Source organism: Daphnia carinata, chromosome 3, assembly GCF_022539665.2.
Source record: "Daphnia carinata strain CSIRO-1 chromosome 3, CSIRO_AGI_Dcar_HiC_V3, whole genome shotgun sequence".
In the NCBI taxonomy this organism is placed as follows: Eukaryota; Metazoa; Arthropoda; class Branchiopoda; order Diplostraca; family Daphniidae; genus Daphnia; species Daphnia carinata.
The window spans coordinates 4,401,050-4,411,748 of NC_081333.1; the positions used below are offsets into that span (position 1 = coordinate 4,401,050).

General features: G+C 40.3%; 3 protein-coding genes across 3 annotated transcripts; all 3 read right to left on the bottom strand.

The window, feature by feature from the left end:
* Nucleotides 1–2,504: 2,504 nt before the first annotated feature.
* On the bottom strand, nucleotides 2,505–3,827 carry LOC130693121 (putative exonuclease GOR). Its single transcript, XM_057516241.2, has 5 exons — nucleotides 3,749–3,827; nucleotides 3,395–3,663; nucleotides 2,833–3,322; nucleotides 2,646–2,766; nucleotides 2,505–2,578 (listed from the first exon to the last, which is right to left on the bottom strand). Exons 2-5 carry the CDS (start codon nucleotides 3,655–3,657, stop codon nucleotides 2,505–2,507), a joined length of 948 nt encoding a protein of 315 aa, XP_057372224.1. The 5' UTR covers nucleotides 3,658–3,663; nucleotides 3,749–3,827.
* A 105-nt stretch (nucleotides 3,828–3,932) lies between these two features.
* LOC130693142 (putative exonuclease GOR) lies at nucleotides 3,933–5,129 on the bottom strand. The gene is made up of 4 exons (XM_057516268.2): nucleotides 4,868–5,129; nucleotides 4,336–4,810; nucleotides 4,135–4,255; nucleotides 3,933–4,063 (listed from the first exon to the last, which is right to left on the bottom strand). Exons 1-4 carry the CDS (start codon nucleotides 5,098–5,100, stop codon nucleotides 3,990–3,992), a joined length of 903 nt encoding a protein of 300 aa, XP_057372251.1. The 5' UTR covers nucleotides 5,101–5,129; the 3' UTR covers nucleotides 3,933–3,989.
* A 1,892-nt stretch (nucleotides 5,130–7,021) lies between these two features.
* On the bottom strand, nucleotides 7,022–10,635 carry LOC130693137 (serine/threonine-protein kinase Chk2-like). The gene is made up of 8 exons (XM_057516262.2): nucleotides 10,393–10,635; nucleotides 9,968–10,324; nucleotides 9,720–9,894; nucleotides 9,422–9,658; nucleotides 9,134–9,359; nucleotides 7,915–9,059; nucleotides 7,463–7,603; nucleotides 7,022–7,393 (listed from the first exon to the last, which is right to left on the bottom strand). Exons 1-6 carry the CDS (start codon nucleotides 10,527–10,529, stop codon nucleotides 8,782–8,784), a joined length of 1,410 nt encoding a protein of 469 aa, XP_057372245.1. The 5' UTR covers nucleotides 10,530–10,635; the 3' UTR covers nucleotides 7,022–7,393; nucleotides 7,463–7,603; nucleotides 7,915–8,781.
* Nucleotides 10,636–10,699: the final 64 nt, after the last annotated feature.

Sequence of the window (10,699 nt, forward strand, 5' to 3'; positions counted from 1 at the left end):
GGGAAGGTGGGATCGCTTTTCACGCTGCGTACTGGTCCATCATTTTATTCATCTCATTTACGCTATTCTATGTCCTTAAATGGAAATTCAAATGGTGGTGCCTTTGTAAACGATTTGACGGAAAATCTCATCCCTCAATGCACGTGAAAATGAGCTGGGCCAATTGGCTTCGCCTGTCCATCAACGAAGAGGCTGTCGGTAAAGATGGGGCTACTTTCCTTTGGTTTCAATATCGATTGATACAAGTTGATGTACTCAGAATTGCTCTTGGCATAATCTTAATTATCATGCACTACTATGGCGACAAGCTGGGCGAATGGCCTAACAAAACTGTGCGTTCTACAGGACTGTATAACATCGGAGTTAATGGCACTCACGGTGTTTTCTGCAGCGCTATTCTAACGATGTTGGCCTGGCTGATGAGACAGCACGGACACGATCGCTGCATCCGATCATTGGCCAGTCACAACGTCAATAGCATTTCGAGTGTTTGTAATCGCAAGTGGCTCATGATTACTGGAATTCCACTTACCACCACAATCGATTCGCTAATTGAATTTATGAAAAGTAGTTTCGATTTAAAGGGAATTAAGCGTGAGAACATCGTTATGGCCAAAGATGTTAGTAAACTACTGCCCGTTGTGGATCAGATACATAAGATTAGGAATATCAAGCAACATTTAAATGGGCCAGCATTCATTCGACGTCCATTTTGGAAATTTTGGGATTGCCACTCTACTGACGATGTAGCTGACACAGTTATGCACGGACCAGAGTTTAAACAACATTTACCTGAAGAGAAGTCCAGTGATCAAATCGATGCTGCTACGTATTACAAATTAAAAGAAGAGGCTCTTTTGGTCAAAAAAGAGAGTCTCATCAATAATTCGGAATTCACAGGTACAGTTTTCATCCATTTCGACAGTCCAGCTGAAGCAAAGGCCGTGAAAATTACGCTCACTAAACGCACATCCAATTGGTTTTGGAATCGTAACAGGGACGAAAATCCGGAATTCCAGCCGTCGCAATGGACCGTTCGATATCCTCCACCCAGCGCTGACATCAACTGGATCGATTTGAAAAAACCCCGCCCAATTTGGAGAACACTGGCACTCTATCTGCGATTGGCACTGACCTATTCTATTTACATAATCCTAATGGCTGCACCGGCTAGTGTCATCCGCTGGCTCCATTTGGAAGGACATGGCTTGGATGAAGGTTCAATCTTTTGGAAGCGATTCGTGTTGCCAACAATTGTATCTTTCTTCACCACCGAACTCACTGACTGGGTAACTGGGCAGGACCAACAACGACGTCATTTAACCGTAACTTCCATGTGTCTGGCCAGTTTAAGATCCATCTGCTATTTGAACATAATCCTGTACTTGATACGAATGTTGGCCATGAAACCGCTTCCCTTATTATTTGCTGGCAAATTTTACAGCCAGGATTTCCGGCTGGAATGTCTTTTCTTCCCAGTGCACGGTAGTTTCGTTGCCTGTTGCATCATCGTTAACACGGCCAGCGGAATATTGATGAATCACCTGCGCATCGATTGTGTTCTTTCTTATCTCAAGAGTTTGTTCAAATTCCGGTCGGATGCGGAACAAACGGCCTTTAAGGATTCGTACAGAATCGATTTCGATTTTGCCTCCAGTTATGCAGAATTGACAAGTAATTTTGCTCTGACCAGCTTTTTCATGACGATTTTCCCTGTGATCAGCTTGATTTCTTGCTCTTTTTCCCTCCTGAGATTTTTGAGCGATAGGACTGCTTTAACTGAGATATATCCTGTTAGTCACACTGGTCACGATTTACACAAGGAATCGATCAACATGGTGCTGAGATTCGCAATTGCATCACCTTTGGCATTGATTGTGTACCGACGAATCCAGTTGGGCCCTACCGTTCAATTATTGGATCCAGGTGTTGCCGCTCCTCTGTCTTTACTCATTCTGTACGTTACGTATCTGCTTTACGCTCAATTTAAATCAAGCAGGAAAAACGATTCCATTGAAGACGAGGAAGGTAATTCGATTCAAATGATGGCACACGAATATGATCCAGTAGCTCAAATTCGAGCAGAGACACGTTTGGGGACTCAAGTTTAACATGTGTGATTACCGACGTTAAACAATTAAATAAATCTGATTCAAGAAATTTGGCTGTCTCTGTTTTGTTATTTCGTTAACACTTCAAAATTGTGGGGGCGTATTTTTCACAATATTTTAAAACGATATTTCTTTTACCATGCATTCTCTGTCACTGAACTGAGTTAACGAAAAAAAAAAGAAAAGGAGGAAAAAGATCTTTTGGCGCAAACTGAAAAAAGAGTTATGGCAAGGTAATAGACAAAGAAAGGTGAAAGGAATGGTGAAAATCATTAGTGAAAGATACCCAAGGCTGAATATCGGTATTAGAAAAGATTGGGGGAGTGGGTCGCTTTACACGACACGTGTAAAGGGCACATCTTTTTCATTTATATAATACACATACAACTTAATTTAACCAAGGAAATGTTTCACCTTCCAGATCATTAGCTCCATGCACGCGATGGCGTCTTCTGTGCTGTTATGTCCTACAATTGATTAAAAGAAAAAAAATGCATTTAAACATTCTTAAAATAGTTGAATGCACTTTACTACCTTCGTTCTGAATGGTCTTTTCTAAAATATCGAACACCAATTTCTTCAATCCCCTTTTCAAGGGTGGTCCTCGAGCGTGTGGAAATACGATGCTCGTATCGACGACCGTATCGTGGACCATCTGGGATATCATAAATCGAAATTACTATATCACAATATAGTTGCCATTAATAGATTAAATATTAACTTTAAGAGCACGCAAATCAGCGCCGAAATCATGTCCAATTAAAATAGTTTTGCTGGAAAACAAATTAAGGAGGAATGTCTGGACGTCTTCCAATGTTGTTGTGACGTCCCTTAAATCATCCTCTGTGATGCCACTGAAACGTGTGTTGTAGTCGAGCACGGGATTGCTAGGTTTAACCAGCGTTTTGTAAGCAATCTTGCAATCGGATGAGACAACCGTAATGCAAATCAAGTCACTACCCTCGGTCGTGTAGCACATTTCGCAATCCAGCGCGTAGATGCCGTAATCATCGTCGGTGGGTGGCGGTTTTTCTTTCGTTTGGACGTAGTCTTCCAAGTTAGTGATGTTTTCAATGTTGGAAATGTGCCATTTGGCCGTGGTGCAACCTTTAGCTTCACTATTTTGACCACAACAGGTAAATGGATTTGATGTTTTGGTTTGAGGATTCCGGAACGATCTACCCCAATGATAACAACACACACCTTGCTCCCTATATGTTTTTGCAAAAAAAAAAAAAATTAAATGATTTCGAAGTTTAAAAAAAAGAAAGAATATAAACAACCCTAAGGGCGATCCTGTGGAATTCACGTTGTAACGAGTATTGCAGCGATCGCAAATACGTTCATACAGAGCTAAAGAAACGGCAGATTTCGGACGAAAGCTATTTAAATTGGTCGCGTTGATGACGACACGATTTTTGCAGTACGGATGCGGTCGTGGATAGCCATTTAATTCCTGTTTCCTTGGGCTAATCACGTGACGTTGCATCACTTTATAAAAAGCAGGTCCCTTCAGAAGATTTGGGTCGATATTTGGCAAAGGCATTGTCGTCTAAATTTGGAAGTCAATACCCTTTTTGGTTATAAGATAAAGGACCATTTTAATGTACTACATTACATTACAGATGTAACCTTACCAAACTTGAGATAGCCAAACATACGTTTCACTGGGTGCGACTAGTGTAGAAAATGGACCGTGTCTTGTGTGAGGAACGTTTGAACTGCGATTCTTTATTAGCAGAATAAAAGACATCGTATAAACAACGTCATTTCAAACACGTACAGACTTGTTCTAGGAATAATACAGTACTAACCGATTAGCGATAATTCCACTACATTTACGCGATAAAATAGAAGTAGATAATAATGTTTAAAACTTCACCAGTTTTTTGTTTTTCGCATCATGAGTTCCATACATGCCGTAGCATCTTCGACACAGCTATGTCCATTACCTATATTTAAAACGAAACACATGAAAAAATACAAAATTTGGATGTCATATTAGTAATTTGAATTGCTTTACCTGGTTTCTGGATGTTTTTGTTCAAATACACCTGACAGAGCGTCTTTAGAGCTCTTTTAAAACCAGGGCCTTGGGAATGTGGGAAAACGACACTAGTATCAATAACCGTATCGTGTATCAGCTGTATAAATTCATTACGAAAAAATAAGATAAAATTTTGAAATTAGACATTCTAACATTAAAAGAGGCAACTCATATTACTCGTAAAGCTCGGAGGTCTCCGTCCAAGCTATGTCCAATCAGAATTGTCTTGTTACAAAACTTGTCTAGTAATATATCCTGTACATCTCGTAACGTCGTTGTAACGTATCGTACATCTTTTTCTGAAATTCCGCTGAATCGGGTGTTGTAATCGAGAACGGGATTGCTGGGCTTCACTAATGTGTCCAGGACTGTTTTGCATTCGGAAGAGACGGCCGCCACATGCAAAACTTCGCTACCCTCAGTAGTGTAGCACATTTCGCAATCTAGAGCGTATACACCGTAATTCCCATCCACCGGTTGCGGCTTGTCTGTCGCGCGGACGAATCCTTTCAAATTGTCTAAATTTTCGCTAATGTGCCATTGGTTTATTGTGCAGCCAGTGGAGTTTGAATCGCGAGAACAGCAAGTGTAGGGCGTCTTGTATCCACGACGTTGATACGATCTACCCCAGTGGTACGAACAAGGATCGCCTCTAAAATTAGACGAGTCAGAATTTACATAATTCCATGTTAAAAATCGGTTTATTTACCTATTAATGGGCATTCCTTTGTTATCAACTCTAAAAATGGTACCGCAACGATCACAAATCCGTTTGTCAGGTGCTAATTGGACACCTGGCATTGATCGTACTTGCGTGATGTTTTTCGAATTAATTACAGCACGATCTTTGTCGTAATGTGGTCGAGGATAACCATTAAATTCTTGTTGCTGTTCTGTCAAAACGTAACGTTGCAGCGATCGATAAAGAGCACCTCCATCCATTTTGGTCACAAGAAAACAAACTTCGATTATATCAGTTCCATTACCTGCTCACCGAAAACAAAACAATACCAACTCAGGTGAGAAACAAATGAAGACTGGCTCACAATTTCCGATACTAAGTGCAAAATATTGGTATACAGATGGCGTGGCATACAAGTTGAAACTGTTTAGTTTCTAGAGGGCACCTTTTGTCTGACTATAATTGCAACGTTTAAAAAAATATGAATGGAGTTGTGTCATCATGCATCAAATATGAAGAGATTCGCAATTTTGCAAAGGAAAAAAAGACGCCTAATCGTTTTTCCGGAGGCTATTGTTCATTACAATAATGATTGACGTGCGTAACAACGCCATGGCATTGTTATTGTGAAAGTACTTAACAGTACAACCGGATTCGTAACCATCAGTCAATTAAATATACGCAATTATTCAGCTCTACCATAAACGATAGAATGGGGGGAAAAAAGGAGGTCCATTTGCATAAGATGACCATGTAGCTCAACATTATAGAGCATCTTCCTTTCAACCGAATTCACGTAGAAGGTCATGCAACGAAACGACTAGCCAGGGTTTCCGGATTTCCTGGAACACGGTTCAAAGAATTTCTATTTTTCTTTTTTGGGAATACCTCGTGAAACTTTCTTTTTGACACATTTTACATCCGACAGGAGTGCCCAGCCACTACATGTCCACAAAAAGTACCGCCACGGACATCTTGTCTCAGTTTCCGTAGCGGAACTGCTGACGTTGCACACGTTTTCCAAACGTATAAGGCATTTTGGGAAAGTCATGCCGGCTGGTAATGTCCACGCTACAACCTGCATGTTAATGTGGGTTCGACTTTCTTGTTTTGGCAGCCACAAAACTGACGAATCCTTTTTTTTTTTGCTTCTTCTACACCATTTCCTGAGCGGAAACGACGCGAAGTCTTGCACCTGCAAGTAAAAAATGTAGGCAGATAACAACAAAGTGGTTATTCAGTTAATCATGTAACAGAAAAAAACAGTTAGGCATCGTTGATTTTGACAGCTATTTCACAATCCAAATGGGCTTTTTGTGAATATCTTCGCCGAGGTCTGATAATTTTATCCGGATGAACACCCGATTATGACTTTGCCATAAGGCAACGCGTTGAAGGTCATGGAATAAATTTTAAAATAAAATGGAGGAGTCAAAGCTTTTTAATGATGACTACAGAAAGTAGCTTCTATTTTTTTATGAGCCCAGATCCGTAAAAGACGAATCACGAACGCAAAAACGAGGTCTTTCCGTGAGACCACGTTTATGATGTCTCTTTTTCCTCGTTACCGCCCACTCAAAGATACCGCCGGAAGCAAATTTGCATTTCTTTTTTTTTCCCATCTATCAAAAACGATAGAAATAAAAGAGGTATTTGCCCTTAGTTCAATACGTTTTATGCTATTCAAGACAGAAGCTGTTTGAACCGGATGGTTGTTGGACTCGTGACGTAAGTTGCAGAACGCTCGAAACATGAAAGGCTGCATTCGTGTCACGAACGCTGTTGAATTAGACATTCAATCCATTACATGGTTGACCGATAATGGAAAGAAACAATAGCAGCATTTTGGTTTTTTCAAGCATCACGTTAAAAGGAAATGTTTCTACTTTTTTGTTTCCATTCAAAAAATTTTAATAACATTTGAGATAATAATATTTGACATAATTTAAAAAAATTCCGGTTATTACATACGTATGACGTATACATAGGGTGATGATCATATTATCTCGAGCCTCATATTGGTCAATTTTAAATGAGATTTCGAAATGACGAGAACCAATACGTAGTGGACTTTCTTTAGGAGAAATCAGAAGCTTCGCCTTTGCTCGAAAACAGCTCGATTGAAGCATTAAAAACAAAACGAGTATTACGACCACTTGATATCCCGATCCTTTTTGTTTCTTTTTACGGATGTTGTTGCGCTTTTCTTCTTTTTGTTTAAATCACTGTTTCAGTCGAAAACACTTCGGATGCACCCGGTTTGTTATCAACACTGGCAATCTCTTGTTGAAGGATTTGTCTCGGGGCACTCGTTCCGTTGTTGCCAACTGTTAAAGGCGTGACAACCCGCATAAACGCCTTCACATTCTTCAGGACGATGGACTCGGTCGTTTCTGTTGGAACGTTAGCAGCGGTATGTTGACCGATGAATCGCGGATGGCGTAGTTCTGTTGCTAATGAAGCTGCATTGTTATCATATTGTTCCTGTCTCGTACTGTTCCTCGCTTGTGATGCAACCGTTACGACCAACACAGCCACGATGCTAACCACTAACTGTTCAACGAAAGTAGAAATAAACATTGTAATTATCCCGCGTTAAATGTTTGAACAAGTAAAACTCACCACACTAAAGACAGCGACCAAATATTTCGGTTTACTTGTCGTTACCGGGTTTACTTTTTTTTCGACGGTGTTCGTCATGGTTTTGTTGTCGGATGTGGAATGATTGGTAGGAAACATTGTTCAGCGTGGTTATAGGTGGACCTGCGTTGTTTTATAGCAAAGGAACAATGAGTCATCAGAATTTTGGCAAGAAAAACCAGCAGAGTATGACAGCAACGGTAGGAAGAGTCGAAGTCCACAATGTGGGCTTTTGTTTTTTTAAAAACGTAAGAAAAATTTACGCCCCGGCACGACACTTCCGTGCAATGAGTCATGTACACGCGTTAGGTGAATCAACTCGGGAGTGTACCTCACACGCAATGGGCATACGACAATGAAGTTTGTAAAGCGTTACACACACCATTCGTTAATAGCTTTAAGTTTTGCTCCAATCAAAAATGTAATTCACTTACCAGCGTGCAAAGTAGTTGTCACGAAGAGTAGGTTGTTATCTCCGTCACTGGGAGTCGTGTGCGGCTGGAATGACTGTTGGAGGTCGAATGGATCGTGTCTTCCTCCTGACGCTCTCTTTATTTCAGTCTTTCAATAAAGAACAAGAAAAGGAAAGAAGAAGAAAATAAACCTGTTCCGTATCGCTTCAGGGCAGGGGGGAAGTCCCTTGGCTCAGATATCTGCAGGTACGTAGAGTGAGAAGATGGATAAGCGACTGCTGCTGGAGACTTGAACCTCGAAGCCTTCTTCTGGTACAGTATAGCGTGAGAACACTGAAAAATCTTACTTTCTTTTCAAATGGCAGGATATACATAGCGCCCACTCATGCCTTATGGGCTCAAAACCATCAATCATCTTGACCTCCTCGCCCACCTCTTTCTGTCGCTTTCACTGTATAATAAGTATCCGTTTGAAGGGGATTCCGTTAATAGTTCCGGAAAATTATTAGAAGAAACCGGTTGACCTGTTCGAACTTGTTCTAGGGATTTTCTTAAATCCCTTGGCTACCAGTTTTTTCTTCAAATCCAAGTCACATACATGATCTTTAATACTGGTTGCTTTTATTCCTTCCGGCACAGAGGCAAAGAAAAATGTTTTAAGAAAAAAGAAATTATAGTTAAATTCTTGACTGAATTGGGATGTATCAAACTGACGAAAGGCCACGTCAACGAATTAATGTAACAGGGGAAAACGTTGAGGGACAGGCGTCTTAAATATACAACTGCTTAATGACGAGATCATTAGTTAAGAACAAACAGAAATAAGCCAACTGTTTTAAAGGCAATAATCCGGGCAAAGCCTTTCAGAAGAACAAAAGGATGATATTTTTAAATAGATACTACCCGCTGGCGTTTACATTGAGGTTCATTGTTGGTCTCATTCTCTTTGAGACTGGCGAAGGGCATGGGAAGCGTATCGACGTCGCTGTTTGCAAAGATTAGTTCGTATACTTTAGTAATCACCTCGTCGTCCATCATCCATTGATCCTCCATTATAGCCTCTAATGTAGGACGTTGAATGGGGTTGACTTCCAACATTTTTCTGACCAAGGCCAATCCTTCGCTGGACACTTTACTCCATCGTTCTTTTCTCAGCAGATAAGCTCCTACATTAAAATTGTTTAACCATCTAAAACCAAGCGGATGCGAAGGAATTTTTGAAAAGGATAGGGGAACTAACCTTTCACAATGTTATCTTCAGCCGGATACGAATGAATAAATGGGTGGTACCCGGACAAGAGGAGAAACAGGATCACCCCTAGGCTCCAGACGTCAACAGCGCTGGTATAGGGTCGGTTGATGGTCCTGTTACAAATCACTTCCGGCGCCAAATACAGCGGCGTACCGCAATAAGTTTTGCATACGGTTTCTTCGTCAACAAATTTGGACAGACCGAAATCCGAGATCTAGCTCAAGGTAATGGATCAATGTCGTGCGCTAGTTTGGATTAAAAATTGCGATGTTATACTTTAAGAATGGCGTTATCGTCCTGACTAGACATCAAAATATTCTCAGGTTTCAAATCGCGGTGAACAATCCCTTGTTTGTGCAAATATTGGACGGCCAACAACAATTGGAAAAAATAGTATTTTCCTGTCGATTCTTTAATCTGAGTTTCACTCTTGATTCTTTTCTGCAAATCCCCTCCGTTCATTAATTCTAGAACAAGATGGATAGACTTGGCTTTGCAAATGCTATCTTCTACCTAATTACAAGGGCACAACTACAATTTCTAGACAAAGAAAGTGATAATTGAACTTCCATACCTTAACAATGCCAGGATGTTCCAAAGTGCAGAGTAAATCCGACTCGTTTTTCAGTTGTTGTACAGCGTCGGCTCGTTTAGCATCATTGTAACAATTCGTTTGGTGTCGTACACTTTTAATAGCATATTTTTTGTTCGAGCTTTTATGAACAGCCAACCATACTTCACCAAATGACCTGGCGGACCAAAATCGAAGCAAAACAGTTAACTACGCAAAAGCCAACTAGATTCATTCAATAAACAAAATACCCTTTTCCAAGGTTTTCAACAATTACAAATTTTCTGTTGATGTCTGCAGGAAAGCCAGGATTTCTATGCTGGGTGTCCAAGTAGATGAAGACTTTGCCCTTAGAACAAGTCATAGAGATTTCGTCTCCATGAGTCAGCAGCTTGTTCCTCCCTTTCCCAATTTTGACACCATTTACAAATGTCCCGTTTGCTGAATAATCTTCTATGATTGTCTGATAATCAGCAGTCACGTCCTTGATTCTTTTGAAACCACAGTGAACCCGACTAAGGTTATTTAAATTGATTCTACAATTTTCTTGGCAGATAATAATATCATTCACTACCCCACGCCCCACTTTGTACAAATCTTTTCCATGTCTGAGATTATTAAAATATAATTTAATGTGACATACAAACATGCAGAAATAATTTTAAAAAATACAGACCTTAGCCTTTCAGTTTCCAGGTCACGATTACTGGTCCAAAACAACAATCCCCACGAGGGTGAATCGTTCGTCGGTGCTACATTTTCTGCATCTTCGTCCACGTTTTGACTCATTGGCTGCGTATCTTTTTCGGTCATCGTAGAAGATGATAAAACCAGCTATGGAAGCACTTTTGAGACATTGAACAAAAGAAATTTGAGATGGATCAAATTCGACGTTTAAATGTTTCTCAAATTTTGTATGTCCTCGAATGAAATGGGAAAACATTGGTTTATCCAATGTTGCCAATTTTAGAGGATAAAAATTT